General features: G+C 44.9%; 1 protein-coding gene across 5 annotated transcripts in view; it reads left to right on the top strand.

Moving 5' to 3' along the window:
- Positions 1 to 17,496, top strand: part of NEDD4L (NEDD4 like E3 ubiquitin protein ligase) — a 327,232-nt gene that overhangs the window by 248,193 nt on the left and 61,543 nt on the right. For all 5 annotated transcript variants that reach the window (XM_020282099.2, XM_020282100.2, XM_075993837.1 and 2 more), the window contains 6 exons: positions 4,759 to 4,820; positions 4,957 to 5,059; positions 6,699 to 6,865; positions 13,275 to 13,407; positions 14,578 to 14,754; positions 17,124 to 17,198. In XM_020282099.2, coding sequence (XP_020137688.2) covers positions 4,759 to 4,820; positions 4,957 to 5,059; positions 6,699 to 6,865; positions 13,275 to 13,407; positions 14,578 to 14,754; positions 17,124 to 17,198 — 717 coding nt within the window. The remainder of the gene's footprint in view (positions 1 to 4,758; positions 4,821 to 4,956; positions 5,060 to 6,698; positions 6,866 to 13,274; positions 13,408 to 14,577; positions 14,755 to 17,123; positions 17,199 to 17,496) is intronic.

Below are 17,496 nucleotides of genomic sequence, written 5' to 3'. Positions count from 1 at the left end.
CTACAGGCATGCACCATGACTCTCGACTAATTTTTTCATTTTTAGTAGAGACGGAGTCTCTCTTGCTCAGGCTGGTCTCGTACTCCTGAGCTTAAGGCCCCTCCCTCCTCAGACTTCCAGAGTGCTAGGATTACAGGTTTGAGCCACCGCGCCCGGCCTGTGTATTGTTTTATTTCATTTTACTTAAGATTTAAATTTAAGAAGCCACATGTGGCAAGTGGCTACCACACTGGGTGGCACGTGTACGAATCAAATCAGAGTCCCCTGCCTCAGGTCAGAAAGGTGTGATTGTGGCTTCCCTTATCCTCAGGTGATCGTTCTGGCTACTGGGGGAGTGGAGAGGGGACCTCTCAAACACAGGCTTTGGTGTTTGTAGTGTGAAGCCCTGCTTTCACATTCTTAGGGTTACATTCCCTGACCCAAAGAAGCCTCCCAGGCAGGTGAGAGGGTCGGAGAGTCCCCACCGGGAAGCCACGCTTTGGCATCAGACCTGGCCCACTGCCAGGAGCTGGGTGCCTGGTTAAGTGCCCTGTTGGGCCTGTGGCCCTTACGTGGGAGTCCGGGTCGGAGCTCTGCCGGGGAGACAGGCAGAGGAGGCGGCTTGGCCTAAAGAGGCGGGGCAGGGAGCGTTGCTGGAAGCCGGGTGCCCTCTGCGCAGTGGAACGTCCCTACCTCAGTCCCCAGCGGCGGTGGCCAGAGGAGGCAGCGTTAGCCCTGTCGTCGGCCCCTGACAGGAAGGAAGAGTGGTAATGAGAAAATTATCTCTGTCCCCCCCGCCTTGATGGTGATTCCTCCGTGCTTCCTACTTGCCATGTGCTTGCGGAGGAAATAAATTGTTAGCGTTGTGATTCATGGTCATTCCCGAGCTCAGGCTCCACCCCCCCCTCCCCAGTTTTATTTGTGGGGAAGAAAATAGATAAGACATAGGACTGGAGGCGTCTAGAATGGCAGGGGCTTCTGTGTCCTCTGCTTCTACTCCACATTTGCCACTTGTCCTTAATATTTCTCTTCCATTTTATTCAATGTTGGGGGGGGAGTGAGGACAGGAAGAAGAGAGGCCAGGGGAGAGCAGGGAGGGCTGTAGGCCTGCAGGCCGGAGAGTCGAGAAGGCACCGGCAGGCTCCTGCTCAGAAGTCTTAAGCCGTCCCAGGCTTTAAAAGATGGGACTCTGTGGGGAGCTGTTGACTTCCACCTGGGCAGCCTTAATCTGTTAGCCCCCGGTTTCCCTGTATTCGTATAGACGTTACCAGGTTTCCATCCAGCTCTATGGTAGAACATTCTTTCTGCTCCACAGTGGTCACTAAGCAGAGGCACCAGCGATCACGGTGACATGCGTGCCCCCCAGGGGCTCTGGCCAGTGTGAAGCACGGGGGGCAGGTGGAGGAGATGGGAGACCTGTGTCCATTCCGCAGCGGGAACAGAGCTCCTCTGTTTTTATCTCTTGCATTGGGGCACCAAGAGTAAACTTCACTGTAACTGTTCTGTTAGTGTTGATTTTTTTTCAGTGCCCGTTTTCACATTTGTTTAAACTCAATCTGTCATTGCCTAAAAAGTTCATGTAGTGTTTGATACCTTGTATCTACTAATTATTTAAAGGTAAAAATCACTCGAAGACTTGTGTTAACAACGGAATGAGATTCCTGGCGGTGTTTGCACCTCTGAATCTTTTGTTGCCCCTTCCCTGGCCCATTGCGTCTCCCCAGCCCGTGGAGTCCCCAGTGTGCCCCACTCTGCCCAGCAGCACAATCTCTGCATCCGTGGGGAAGGCAGTGGGGCAGAGAGAGCGACTTTAAAAACATGAATTTCTCCCATTTTCAGGGTGGTGTTGTTGGACGCCTTCCCTGTACTTAGGCGGCCGACATTCTTCTACCCCCTTGTGTTTATGGCGCCAGCAGAGTGATGGCACCCACTCGTGTGTGCAGGATTCAGTGTCATGGAGCTTGGAGGGACTTAGGGACATGTATTGACTCCCAGTATTTTCCAGGTGAGGAAACCTGGACCCAGAGAGGGAGGTGACTTGCTCAACAGTCAGCAGGTCGGTGGCAGTGCTGACCTGACCCTGGGTCTCTAGCATCTTCCCGTGCCTGTGGAATAGTCAAGGGCATGGGGACCAGCTCAGCCTAGGGCCCGGGCGTCTCTGGTGTTGGCATCTGGAAACCTAGTGGAGCCCTCTCCTTCCGTTTGCCTGAGAATTATCTGTCTCGTCCGGTACCATAGTGACGGCACTTCTGCCGAAAACAGCTACTCTCTTTAAGATGAAAACACTATGCATCCAGAAGATTTCCTTTTGCATGCTCATACCCTGGGACAGGAGGCAGCATTTTGGCCATTTTGGCCAACAGCGCTGTTCACCGCAATCTGTTTGGGGTGGTTCCCCCCAGGAACACCCCTGTGCCATCCGAGGAGCCTCCACTAGGCCTTTCCCCAGGGGACGTGGTCAGGTTGGAACCTGGATGAATGCCAAGGAAAATCTTGTAATTATCTCCACGGTCATCATCTCGTTCAGACTCGAGAATTCCCGTGAAAGTGAACTTTAATTTTCAGTGCCCTGCCTGTTACTGCTTGGCACGGAGTTGGCATTGCTCACGAATGATGTGAACATGCAGAGAGTGGGCTGATGATGGCCAGCGTTTGTTGAACGTGCCGGGTGCTTTCGTGAGGACTTTATTTAAACCAGCTCCATCGATTTAATCCTCACAACAACCCTGTAAGGTACGGTAACTGCCCTGTGTTATAGAAGAGGGGACACTGAGGCACAGAGAGGTGAGGAACTTGCCCTTGGCCACTGAGCTCTGTAAGTGACAAAGCCAGGACACAGACATGGGAGAACTGCTGTTGACCCGTGCGGTGGTGGTCATGTAAACTGCACGCGTACGCACACGTTGGCTTTCAGTCCCGCTGTGCTCTGTGGTTTTCTGTGTTCGCTCTTTTGTGCACTCGCTGCTGCTCCTAAGTTCCTCATGCCCACTAATGATCCCGAAGGCTTTGCTCGTGCTGTTTGATTTCCTAAGCTTGAACTGTCCTCCTTCCCAGTTCTGCACCTGTCACAACCTTCCCATTCATCTCGGATCGGACCGCACATCTCCAGAAACCATTTTGACCCCCAAATCAGAATCAGTCTCTTCTCTCCACCCCAGGCCTTGAGCTCTGTATGTCACTGAGCCTGCTCTGCCTCAATTTCTAAAGAGTTGTTGATATGCGGGCCCCCTCCCATGTCATTGAACTGCAAGAGCAAGTACTGTGTTATATCTACATCTTTTGCATGGTATTGCTGTAAAATTGCTAGTTAAATGAAAAGAGGAAAGAATACCAGCAGTAGTTTTCTTGATTAAAAAATCTTCCATTATAAGTGATGTGTATTTGGAAACTTCTTGTAGAAAACATTTCCAAATTGTGTGTATGTTTACTGCCTTGGGAAAACAGTCTAGGGAATATGACTGTCTTCAGCAATAGTGAATTTTCAGGGCCTCAGTAGTTTACTGTGAATCAAATGAATTAATCAGCTAAGCATCAGCGATACAGTGGTAAGCAAAATCAAGTTTGATCTCGTTGGCTCACATCCCAGAGGTGATGGATGATAAACTAATAAAGTCATTTCAGATGGTGATACAGGGGAGATAAAGCAGGGTGTGATAAGAGTGGCTCACAGAGGCGATTTAGGATGGGAACTCTGAGTTTTTCACTTGGGTCTCATACGTGGGTGGCGGCCCTGCCGTCCGGAGCCAGCTGTCTAACAAAAGGACCTGCCTGTGCGTGTGCATGGGCCTCGACCCTCTGCAGCAGGGCTCAGTGTGATCTGCGCACATACAGATGAGGCCAGGGTGCCTGGAGTATAAGGAGGGAACAGACAGACTGGTTCACAACGAAGTCAGAGGATATTAAAAGCCAAATCATAGTAGACCTTGTAGGTCATAGGAAAGAACTTTCATTTTGTTAGGAGTAGGGAGCCATTGGGAGTTTAAAGCAGGGAATGACATAAACCGATAACGTTTCAGATATAAGTACGTACATACACACACAGACCTGCTAGATAAATCATCCCACTGTGGTTTATCTATCTTGCTGCAAAAGTAAATATTTGAAATTATATTTAAGGGTCTAGGTATTTGAGGTTTTACTACATATAGTATTTCTTGCTTTGTTAGGCTAAGTTTGATCTCAACTTTGTACAATACAACAAATACTGATTTCTTTCAAAATGAACAAATATCCTGGTCTCGCTCATAACTTCATGAGCTAAACTCCAGCAAAAGACTAAATGGCAGTGCTTCCCAGGACAATCTCCGTGCAGGAAATAATCCTTCAGTTATCTTAGGCTGATGACGTGACGTTTTAATATGAAAAATAAAGTTGCTTTCCTAGGAGAGGTCTTGTATATTCTCCTGTTGACTCCACTTTTAGGCCTCTTGAGTCGCGGGGCACCAGTGACCGCTGGTTCTCCAGAGTTAATCAGCTCTGCGAGAGCGAGGCCACACCCTACAATTAGAAATTACTCTTGGCAATGCCGGCTATACTTTTGTCATTTGTCTGCGGCTGGGGTTGGCTCCTAGAACCCGATGTGGATGGTGACATCTAGTGGATCTCGAGCAGAAAAGTTCCGTGGCCCGTGAGACGTCCGGTGCATTGTCTACGTGCCGACTCCTTTTTCACCGTCGCCACGTTCGAAAATAGGAAACGTATTCTCAGGGCTCTAGTTCGGTGTATCCACAACACAAAACTTAAGAGGGTTGAAACTTAGTTTATTTTTTCTTCCCATAGACGGAAGATCCAACCATGGAGCGACCCTACACGTTTAAGGACTTTCTTCTCAGACCAAGAAGGTGAGGCCGGAGGGGGGCCGGGGCGGGTGTCTGCCCCCAGTTTAGTGCTCTCCGGGGACGAGCTCAGCAGTCGCCATAAACAAGAAAGGTGTAACCAAGTCGTGTCCCTTATCGCCAATTTTCTTCCGTTATGCAGTCATAAATCTCGAGTGAAGGGATTTCTGCGACTGAAGATGGCCTACATGCCCAAAAACGGAGGTCAGGATGAAGAGGGCGGCGAGCAGAGGGACGACATGGAGGTAAGCCGCGCTCCCGGCCTCGCTCGGCTTTCCCGGCTGAAGGTCGCGTTCATGTTGCACTCTGACTTTATAATTGAAGGAAATATGAGTCTATAAAGCTTAAATACAGAAAAGCTTGGCTGTGCCCATGAGTCTGTCTTTGATAGTGTACCAGCACGCCTCACCTGCCTTGGTTTAACAAGGTGCGCTTTTCTTTTTGTGTCGCAACTCTAGGAGTTGAAGAGGTTTCTCTGTGGACAGCGCTCTGTGACATTCCCCTCACGCATTTAATTCTATCACTGCTTGGGACTTGCAGCTCTCTGTAAGTCCTTTTAGCGCTTGAAATTGCCTCAGAGCGGATGAGGTAGTTTAGAAAATCTTTTCCAAGTTCCTTACTCACTGGGCCCACAGGTGGCAGCCTGTGCTAGAACAGCCCTCTCCCTGGAGATGTCGCTCTGGGATCAGCTGTCCGGAGGGGTTTCCCTTCCTGCCCTCCTGACCCAGCTGCCCTCTGACTTCCTGATCACAGACCAGCGCTGCGGGTCACGCCGCACCTCCTCCGCGCTCGCCACACGTGGTGCTGCGCTGTGCGACGGGCTCTCGTGGTGTCCCCAAAGCGGCCGTTAGGCAGGGCCTCCCCCCGGGCTCCTGCTCACATCTGTTCGCAGCTGTCGCACACACGTGACGCATGAATAATAACGTGTCGCGGGCAAGTTATCCGAACCCCCTCCGCCCGCGAGGTCATGTTTCCAGGCAGCATTTCACTGGTGAGCTTTCATCTCTCCGCATACGTGACGAGGAGTGACGTGGGTGGCAGGCAGTTATGAATGTTACGGTTTCATGAGCACATCAACAGATTTCTCTCTCAGATCCAGGGGATTTTTTACACTCTTCTTGCCTTCCAACTGCAGTAACCAGTGAATTGCTGAATTTTCCAGTGATTTTTACCAGGGGATGTTAGGAAAGGAATACCTAATGCCTAAAATATGCATTTCAAAAATGTAACTTGAACTCTGGCACCGTGAGGGAAGCCTGTTGGTGCAGAGGCGGCGAGTGTGGAGGGCCTACGTGGAAAGCCGCAGTCCCAGACTTCTGGCTCCTGTGACTGCACTAGATGCAGAGTCCAAGCTGGCCTCCCTGGGGAGCAGCGGGGCCCTGGGCCCCCTGGTCACCTGGGCTGTGATTGCTTTTAGGACACAGGTGCAGTGTGACTCATCTTCCCTGCTCCCTTTACCTTGTGGAGATGCTGGAAAGGTGACAGCTGTGATGTGACCTGTGTCGCTGGCATGGCTTTGTGTAAGCCCTGGAGACCTTCAAGTCAAAACAACAGACAGGAAATATGAAAAGAGTATGATGAGACTTCACGTAGAAGTCACTAACCGACTGTGCACATCCAAATCTCTGTTGCTCCATGCAATATAAGCATCTTAGAAGGCAGCACAATTGGCCGTTGCGCAAAAGATTTTGGGGGCTCCCCTAGAATTGGTTTTTTGACCCGGTTTTGGGAATTGATTCAAATGTGGCACATGAAGCCATTGCCGGAGCCCGAGTGCCGTGGAGCATGGAAGAAGGAAGGGCACAATTACAACACGCTGTAGTTGTCTCTTCTTCACGTGTGAAGAACCAGCACCGTAACCTGCCACTGAACTTCATTCCGCAGCACGGGTGGGAAGTCGTGGACTCGAATGACTCGGCTTCTCAGCACCAAGAGGAGCTTCCTCCTCCTCCTCTGCCCCCCGGGTGGGAAGAAAAAGTGGACAATTTAGGCCGGACTTACTACGTCAACCACAACAACCGGACCACCCAGTGGCACCGACCGAGCTTGATGTGAGTACATGCGGTGGTCCTGCTCTGCACAGTCAGGTACCAACGCAGCGACCCTCTGGGCCGGGGCTGGGCCGGGAAGTCTCACGGCAGTAAGAGCAGGTGGCGGGGTAGCACGACAGGATTCCTCTTCATTTAGGGGAGGAGCACGGGGCACCCAGCATTTGTGTATTTCAAGGAAGAAAGTGTTGCATTTATAGTACACGCTGCTGTTTTCAACATGAACTGATGTATTTTGCATGGTTTCTGTATATAGATTCCTGAAACACGGAGCAGAGGTTATTTTTCCTAGATTTCCCTTATGTTTGGTGATGATACTGTTTCCTCCCTCTGCAGATTTCTCTCCTGACTCACCCAGAGAGGAAAGCAGCAAGCACATTGGCTTTGCAGTTTTCTGCATTGTTTTTGGATTTTTAGCTGCCTTTAATTATTTGATTTGGAAATCTTCTCAAAAACTTGTTTTTTTCTGTTTTGGGGAAATTTTACTCCCTTAATATAATTAGAAACACATGAGAGGGTTACAGACTCAGAATTAGTTATTACTGTTTATTTTAATCCCTCACCAGCCTCAGGGATGCAGTAAATTGATTGCTGTTTTGTTCCCTCCACAGTTTTTGGTTTGATTGATAGCAAGTAAACACTAGTTAAAGCACAACTCCTATCAAAATGGTTTTGAAGCAGCTTGTTGTTAAGTCATAATATACAGCAAGACCTCAGCCAAGACGAGGAGGTGTAGTTATCAATGAATTATATGATTTTCAATATGTAGTATTAGGTAAGGTGATTTTTTTTCTTCAACCCAGACTCTGAAACAAATTTGCTAACGATGCTTTTTTGACAAGTGGTATTAGTAGTATGGTGGATGTTGTTCTTAAAAACCCTTTTGCCTTTAGAAATTGTGGAGATATTCTGCATATGACTGTGGGTGGGCAGGGTGGCCACATTGTCTGGCCTAGGTTTTAATGTAGAGACAAAGCTTGCAGATGTAGAATACCAAATAGCTGATCCTCTCTGAGCCCCCAGTGGAGTCTCGTGAATTGTTGGCTTCAGACTGCCCAGCATGGGCTTTAACTCGTGGTCCCAGGACAGCATAAATATCACAACATCTGAGTGATGTTAATCTATCTTTTGTTAAAATTCTTTCACCTAAAAATATAAACGGAAATGGTTTAGTTGATTTTTTTTTTTAATTTTATGTATTTTTTTCTTTTTTCTTAAGTCAGGGTCTTGTTCTGTTGCCCAGACTGGAGTGCAGTGGCGTGATCATATCTCACTGCAGCCTCCAGCTCCTGGGCTCAGGCAATCCCCCCCACTCAGCCTCTTGAGTAGCTGGGACCACAGGCATGCACCATCACACCTGCCTAGTTTTTATATTTTCTGTAGAGATGGGGTCTCACTGTGTTGCCCAGGCTGGTCTCAAACTCCTGGCCTTCAACTCCTGGCCTCAAGTGATCCTCGACCTCCCAAAGTGCAGAGATTACAGGAGTGAGCCACTGTACCGGGCCTACTATTTCCTTTTTGTTAATGACCATAGCTATTAAAACTGTCTTAAGCCATTATGGCTATTTGTAGTAAAAACAACTTTGGGTGCACCACGGACTTGGTTTTTGTGTAGTGATCAGAAGAATCTTGGTAGCAGTACCCTACACGGAGCACCATTATCTAAACAGCCTGGGAAAAGAAGTGCCTGGAAAGGTAGACTCTGTGTTGACCTCTGCAAAAAACCGAGAGCCACCCACTAAGGAAGAAATACTAATAGCTAATTCATATATGGAAAAGTGTTCAACTTTGTTAATAAGTATCATGCAGATTGAAGTCTTTATTTTTGGAACAAATGGGGAATAATTGCAGCTTTCTCTACCACAGTTGTGAAACTCTAATGAGGGAAGACACTTCATCCATCTTTCTAAATATACTGCCTTTGTGATGGTTTCATCGATGTACTTAATCCCCAAACTCATCACGATGTACACATTAAATATGTACAGCTTTTTATGTGTCAGTCAGACCTCAATAAAGTTGTTTTTGAAAAAGATATCATCTTTGGTGGCATCATCCTGAAGAACCAAACTAACAAGATAAAACTTGGGCAGGGCTCGGTGGCTCATGCCTATAATCCCAGCACTTTGGGAGGCTGAGGCAGGCGAATCACTTGAGGCCACGAGTTTGAGGCTGCAGTGAGCTGTGATGGCACCACTGCACCAGCCTGGGCGACAGAACCAGAGCCTGTCTCTCTAAAAAAAAAAAAAAAAAAAAAATAGTATAACTTTTATGATGCTGGCTCATCCTCAGCCCAGAAACAACAAGGGAAAAATGTAGTTCTTAATCCAAGTTCAGGTTCACATGTAGTTGAGAGAGAAGTCAGCGGCATGACTATCCTCATCTGTGAGGCAGCAATGCCAAAGGGAGAGGCTGAGCCAGGAAGGACGTCAGCAGAGCTCAGTGGAACGCAAGGAGTGACTCCTTTTCAATGGGCGTGACTTCTAGAAAGAGAGAGAGGGAAAAGCCACGACAAACCTCTTCGTCCCATGTGAACTGTTTATGAATTTGGGCCACTGCTTTCTTTTGAACTTTATTTGCCTTGGCCAGAAGCCCTTGGTCCTCCAGATTTATTTTTGAGAATTGTTTGAATTCAGAAGTAATTTGTTTCCCAATTCAGTTTTTACAAAACGCTAAAGCTCCCTTTGGAGGAAAATTGATATTGTCAGGAAGTGTTTTTATTAAAAGGCTCTACTGCGAGAGTCAGATGGTGATAACCACGAGCTAAGCAAAAAATTAAGACTGTCTTGGTGACGCCTTCTGGCCCAGTTTGCTATAGTCTTGTGCCCCACACTTTGGCCCACTGAAAATGGGGTTTTGTTTTGTCTTGGACTTACTATTGCTCTCAGGACGTTCGTGCGAGGTCCTTGTGCACCCGGGTCCCTTCCTTTCTAGACGTGCTACCCAGAGCCATAAGCATACCCTTCATTCCATGGTCTCACCGTGGACAGCAGCATTCCCCTTGCTTCCTCTTGTTCCCGAGTCCTGTGGACATGGTAATATTCCTTCCCCCCAAAATAAACAAAAACCTAGAGCACACTCCTCCACCTGGCTAACTCAGAGGTCTCAGCTAGGAGCCTTCCCCTGGGCGTTCGCCCCTCCTGTCCAGGTCTCCCCCAGCGTTGCCTGGAGCACAGATTATTCTAATTGCCTTTTGGGCTGGGACCATATTTTCTTGTTTACGTAGCTACCCCTCCTGCCTGGCACAGAGTAGGAGTTCAGCAAAATACATTTCAAACAGGTGAAGGAGGAAAAATGAGCCCTTTCTGAAAGTGATTAGGACCACATGGACCACATGGTTTAGTGAACTGCCTGGGCCAGGTTTGGGCCTAGACTCTGAACTTGAGAACGGAGGGTCACCCTAGAAGAGCCCCCAGCCCTCTCACGTCTGGTGGGCGGCTTTTAGAACACCTCTAGTTTTAGATTTATCCCTCTCTTCTTTAAATGTAACCTGTAAACTTTTTACTATAAACACAATTTTCAAAAAATAAGCTGAAGAAAGTATGACATTCTGTAAATGAAGATGAAGTTGTTAAACACTTTTTTAAAATCCTTTTTGTTATAAAACACAATGTACATCTTTTGACTTGGTAATTTAATCATATCTGGACAACTCTGGTCATCATTACACTAATACATTTTGAATATAAATTAGACACACTGGCCTCAAGTGGCACTGAACTTGATTTCTTGATAAACTGATATGGGTTTTTTTTTTTTATTATGTGTGTATTTCCCATGGAAGTCAAATGAAGAATGTATATGTGAAATTAACTGAAGAAAAATTGAAGTAACCACTTCTTCAATTATCTCCTTGCCCCCAATAAAGTAATTTTTCTTGTTTCAGAAATTTTTTAAAATGATCGTCTTCCCATTAGCTTGCTGGGATCTGGATCTTCTGGGCTAACGGGATCCTCTGGCCTCAGCCTCCCGAGTAGCTGGGACCCTGGCCTCCACCTCCAGTGCTGGGATTACTGACTTTGAGCCACTGGGCCCAACCCCCATTAGTGGCTTTTAAACTTCTAGTCAGTTTTAACAACTCTCACTGACCTTCTTAATTAGATGCAAAAGCCTCCCTTGTATGAACATTATCATATTATCACTTAAGACCATAAAAGCCCCTGATTGGAATTTCAAAATCAGAGGTATCTTCTCCTGCTGTTTAGTTGTTTCTGCTTCACACTGGTTACTCGTTGTTTGAGCATGTTGGATAAGGAAGATTGACATAATTAATTTTAAACATACCCTCTTTTTTTCTTATCCTCCCAGAGTAATGGAGTTTTATATACCTCTAAAGGATGTGAGATGCAGACATAGTAATATCAAAGGTTTATTTTTCCCAGCCTATCAGAAGTCATTGTTAAAATTCAACTAGTGCAATATTGAGTGCACCGCTTGTAGGACCTCACACACATAGTAGGTCTGCAAATGTTAGTCCCTCAGTGTTGACTGAATAAAAGCCATGACTGACATTGTAAGGGAAGATTTCAAATTTTGATGAAACTCTTAGATATAAAATAGTTTCAAGTAAGGCTGATTATTATAAAGTGGAATTGCTTTCATCCTTAATTAAAAGTGTTGGGGGGGGAGGGCATTTATTGAAACCTTAAAATCTGTACCCCCATAATATGCCGAAATAAAAAAACAAATTTATAAAAAAAAAAAGAAAAAGAAAAAAAGTGTTACAGGGAACCGAACAGCGTCTTCTGCCTTCTTAGACACCACTGAAATGGTTTACATATTTCATAAATGTATTAGGATCATTTTCCTTCCAAGTTTCATCCTGTAATATAATAATGTATAGTTTTTATAATCATCGTAAGCTTAAGAACTGAATGTCATAAAAAGGACTACAGTAGCAACATAGAATCACAAAAAGTATTACGTTTTTCTAACATTTCCAACAAAGTGCCACTTTTAATCATTCTGTTTTTGCAGTCTGAGAAGTTTTATTAGTATGCTGTGCATCCCTTTGTTTTAATTATTTTCTCTATGGCCATAGTTAATGTCAGTTTTTTCTGAAGACACCTCTATTATCTTACTATTTTAATCATTACAATTTACTATAAGATATGTAGAATATATATTTCTGTTAGAGTACAAAATTTTGTACTGGATGTGCGAATACAGCACTTCACTGAGACTTTAGTAATAAGGAATTATAATTTAAATGTGGATTAAATGGAAGCTAACCTTCACACTATTGCCTTTACTAATAAAGTTAATAGTATAAAGATGTTTAATGGAACTACTTAAACAATTTTGGAAACTGGTGTTAAAAAGTCACCTATTTATTTGCAAGCAGTGTTGCCACTTGCAGACTGTTCGCTACTACAGGAACCTAGAAAGTTCTTTATTGGGACAATAGTAGAACTTAGTTTGAGAATGTGTTAGAAAACTTTAAAACCTATTGTGTAGAAAGAGTCTATAATAAAAGCTCTTGATTAATACTGCATTTAATCTGAAACAATATTTCCAATTATTTTGAGATACTAATTTTCAACATAATTTTTGTTAACTGAGTATGGTGTCTCATTGAAAGTATACATGGGAGTTTTCTCTGAAAAACATTTTGGCATTTAAACTTCTATCATAAAAGCCTTGACTAGTATTTCCTCAAAAAATGATTGTCTATAATTTACTGCAAAAAAGTTTTCAAGATTGAATTGATGCTTTCGTGTCCTGAATTTTGAGCATAATATGACAAAAAATAGGGTATGATGTTGTAGTGTTTTTCAAATCCCAGTTGACTTGGGGAGTTTGGATGTTTATTTGGATTTTTAAAAGTAGAGTAAGGAGGGAAATGCAATGCCACGATTCAGTCGCAATGAAATAGAAAGCAGCTGAAAGTGTTCTTGTTGGACCAGGAGGAGGACTTCCCCCTAGAATAGCAGCTTTGCGTTTGTACCATTTGTTGTAGGCTTTGGTCAGTTGTGGGTGACCAAAAGTAGCTGCCTTGTGATTACCAGACCCGAGGAGGGTGGGGACTGACTGGCTGTGGTGTGACCTTGCCTGTCACCTCTCCTTGCAGAGGCCTCATTTGTCGCTGTGGCAGATGGGTGGAGAACTTTGATTTCTGTTCTTTCTAAAACACTAAAAAGTATGGTTTGAAGTATATGGCTGAAAGATGCTCAGAATGTCGCGGCCAGTGCAATTAGAAACTGCATTTATTTGACTCGAATGGACCCTGCACTACCCGTAAGCCGAGATGCGGTGGAAGAGCTCTCGGACCCAGAGGCCAGCCGGCGGTCAGTGTCGCCGGACGCAGGCGTTTTCTGGGAGGGGCGGGCCCTTCGTGAGCACGGGGCTGTCGTGAAGGGCCGGCTCTCAAGTGCTTCTCCTCCTCCTCTCCCCCTCACCTGTGCACGCTCAGGGACGCAGCCTCGGAGTCGGACAGCAACATCAGGCAGATCAACCAGGAGGCGGCGCACAGGCGCTTCCGCTCGCGCAGGCACATCAGCGAGGACCTGGAGCCCGAGCCTTCGGAAGGCGGCGATGTCCCCGAGGTACGACGTCCCCAAGTGCTGGCTGCCGAACCGCGCAGCTCTCTTCCCGTGTTCCCCAGGTCGACTTCATGTGGCCGTTTCTTCTCTCCGTAAATGTTGTCGAGAATGTAAAGATTATGGTCTCACAGAGAGCTGATTACCATCTGGATTGTTAATTAATTTAGAAAGCGCTTATAAAAGCCATGTTTGATTAAGTACATATGGCTGTGTATCGTCACAAAAATGAATAGCATTATTTTTAGTATGAAAATATTAAGATATTTTCACTTGGTAATTAATTTTTCCCCAGAGTCTGTCTAACCAAATCTCATTAAGTGATAACATGGGGTGTCATTTGCACAATTAAATAAGCCCTGTAACTTGTTTGGGCATTATACACAAGCTTTTACTGAGTTGTTTCGGCACCTTAAAAGAGATCTATTACCAAGAAAATACAAATTTGGGTGAATAGAAATGTTTATAATTATCCCTCTAAATGGTTATGGTAAATTACCGGGAAAAAGTATGAATTAAACAGCAGATTAGCAATAATATTAACTTCCCTGCTGTCTTATCATCTCTGTTGACTTACTAGAAATCCGTTCTTCTCAGACATTGTGTTGAGAAGTTGATCATTCACAAATGTTGCAGTGATCAAAATTGGGAAAGCAAAATTAATGATTCCATAACAAATTTACTATACGTTACTTTACACCAGTGTTTAATTATAGCTTATGGCATCTGTGCTGCCTTCATTGTGAATCTTTAGCAGTTGGAGTAAAAGAGAATTGATGAAAATCATTTATAAAATCCCGAGAAGGTGGTTTTAGCCCGTGCGTATAGTCGCAAGTGCGGGACGCAGTCGCCACACAGAGTGGTGGTTTTATGATATAATAAAGCGGTTCAGGGCACGGCCTCAAGATGCAGGCTGCTGGGTGCACAGCGTGGCCCTGCCACTTACTGGCGGTTCCTTTGGGCAGGTCACTCTCTGTGCTTCAGTCTCCTCATCTGTCAGTTGGGGCAGTCGTCACCTCTTCCTCGTGATGGTTGTAAAGATTGCGTGCCTCGTAAGCACAGTAGACGTTAATTATAGCCGTCGTGATGGTTATTGTTGTTGCGTGTTTCTGTTGGGGAGGAAGTGGGTGGGCCTCCAGGTCCTACCATTTACCCCAGTGTCTCGTTCCCTGAAAGCCTTGGGAGACCATTTCAGAGGAAGTGAATCTCGCGGGAGACTCCCTGGGGCTGGCTCTGCCCCCGCCGCCCGCCTCCCCCGTGTCTCGGACCAGCCCTCAGGAGCTGTCAGAGGAGCTGAGCAGAAGGCTCCAGATCACTCCGGACTCCAATGGGGAACAGTTCAGTTCTTTGATTGTAAGTAGTGACCTTGTGGGAAAGAAAAGCTGAGCAATATTTTATCCGTTTTTGTTGCTTTAGGAGAACCTTGTATGCAAATAACAACCCAGGGTCTTCAGTTCCCAGTTAACTCTGACATTTTCCAAAGTTCATCCTTCCCTAGAAGAGGAAGGACTATACTAAAATTAGCCCAAGCAGGTGAGACTCTTTCTTGATTTGGAAGGCAACTGTGCCCACCCTATACCACTAACACTCTTTCTTGGCTTATAAAGAACCCAGAGGAATAGATTCCATGACTTCTGTTATTATCAGCTTGAACCTTATAGAATTTCTTTCCCAGCCAAAAGTCTCATAAAAATAGTTCCTTCGTCACAAAGCTAGTATATCACAGTAGAAATTAAGAGCCATGGGGCCTCCTAATTCACGCTCTTAAGCCACACTCTGCATGCTTTGTCATTCTCAGTTCACAGATGAGGGCCTGGCGTTCAAGTGGCCCACCCAAGACAAGGTTTGAATGGGAGATAGAAGACATCTCCTAAGGCCCAGAGTATGAACCCTTATGAAAGGTGGTGAAATTGTGACACTGGCCTCAAGGTAGCATTTGAACTTGGGTTCTCAACCATCATAGACAGACATAGAAGCTTCAGGTGGGACTGAGCCCCAGTGAGAAGCAGAAGAATCAGCAATGAAGACCTGCACATTTGACAATATAAAACTGTGCAGAAATAGCCCAAAGAGAATTCCTGCTTGTGCATAGAATTAAGAGGAAATACAATCTCAGTGTTATCTCAAGAAATTGAACTTAAACATGTACTATAAAAAAAAATAATAGTCACTCCACTGACAATGGCATCCTAGAAAAAAATAGTGATTATTATGATCATATCAAACGTAAGTGCTAAGAGGATTGCATAAAGTATGAAAGCAAGTAAGTACTCACAAAATTATTACTTCTTCCATTATGGTGTTTTTATTTTTAAAGCCACCATGGGGCCCTGTTATGTGAGTTGCAGTGATGACTCAGTTAAGGTGAATAGTAATTAAAATTCTGCAAATATTTTTCAAAAAGGAAAATACCATTGACATTAAAATTGAGTATTAGTATAAAAGAGATTGCATATGTGGAATATTTGAATTGGTAAAACTATTGCTATGGAAACAACTTAAGCAATGAAACGATATATTTAAAACCTATAAACACAAGGAAGTACCACAGAAACCATAGCAGTTAGACACCTTTAGTCAACCAAGTGAAAAACATCGTAATTTTCTTTAGCAGTAAGTTAGCACTTCTAGTGATTTCTATTGGGAGTTCCTGCATTTAATTTTTCTAGACTCATGAAATAGCCTTAAGACCCACATGCAATACTGTGCTGTTTTCACGTTGTGTTAGCTATTAAATGAGAGTGTTGACTATGGAACTCTTCTCCAGATTCCCTTTATCTGGATCACTCCAAATTCAAGGACAATAGCATGAACTTTTACTAAAGAGTGACTCCATCATGCAAACCAGCATAGGAAGGCGTGTATTGTCCCTCAACCCCACCACAGAGCCTTTCCTGGACCTTATCCCATTTTACTTACCATTGCAAAATATTAAAAATTAGCAAATGCTGCAAACCTGTACCATTCATTGATGAATCTGCTCATAGGAGACGCACCTTCTGTGCATGACCTACTCATCTTTGTCTATAATCTGTTAGGCTTTATTGAACCACATCCACATAGACTAATGCCAACAAGTGGGAGGAACATTATGCATTACACAGTAGATTTTTTGGTTTGGATCAACATCACTGTTTTCACTCATTGCTTAGCCTTATTACTTGAACTCCACTCAGAAGCTAAAATTATAAATGCCTGATCTTTCAGAAGTAGGACAAGATGATACCTGAGTCTCTCTGGATATAGAAACCAACTGATTCCTTGTCAGTTGTGATAGTAAATGTTTAGTAGCCGTATATCACTGTTTCTTCCTCTTTTTTCCTCTGTTTTTGTCACATTAGAATTTACCCAGAGGTTGCATCCCACGGCAGAATTCAAGGCTGCTAACTCCTGGTTTCTGTGTACAAAGCAGCACCAGTGCGTTGCTGGGGCCCGACCAAGTCTCCTTTCCGAAAGTATGGGTCTCCTGTCACTTTTGCCACTAATTCTAAAAACCAATCAAAACTCCAGTCTTCTTAAAACACTGTGAAAAAAATTAAAGTGGAAGGTGGTTCGACTTTTTAAAGGATGGCTCTCATTGTTCCGAAAAAACGTTTTCCGTTTAGTTTCCTCCCAGTGTTGAGGAGGGGTGGTGCGTGGGATTGAGGATGTGTCTGTGAAACCAGTGAAACCCGTTTCTGAGAGTACGTTTCTTGTTGCTTCTGTCTTTTCCTCCCCTGCAGCAGAGAGAGCCCTCCTCGAGGCTGAGGTCTTGCAGCGTCACGGACGCGGTTGCAGAACAGGCGCACCTCCCACCGGTAACCTCCGCTCGTTTCCAGTCACCTGTTGGCTTTTTCGGCACTTACCTAAAATCATCTGGGCTGCTGTGCAAAGAGTTTTTCCTGTGCAAATCCATTTACCATACAGATAAGATCTTTTAAAATTTCCTAGCCAATTGCCCGAGAAGAGTGGATTTCCAATACAAAGAATTGTCATTGCCACCAAAGTCTCTAAAATGCTAGAACTTTCATTGCTTTAGTTTTTCACCCAAATTTATACCAATTTCGAAGGTACTTGCTCCAAGTACGTGGTACATTAATAATTCCTTTTACTTTA

This window comes from Microcebus murinus, chromosome 17, assembly GCF_040939455.1.
Source record: "Microcebus murinus isolate Inina chromosome 17, M.murinus_Inina_mat1.0, whole genome shotgun sequence".
In the NCBI taxonomy this organism is placed as follows: domain Eukaryota; kingdom Metazoa; phylum Chordata; class Mammalia; order Primates; family Cheirogaleidae; genus Microcebus; species Microcebus murinus.
Note: the sequence above shows the minus strand (reverse complement) of the source record. Positions and strands in the feature narration are given on the sequence as shown.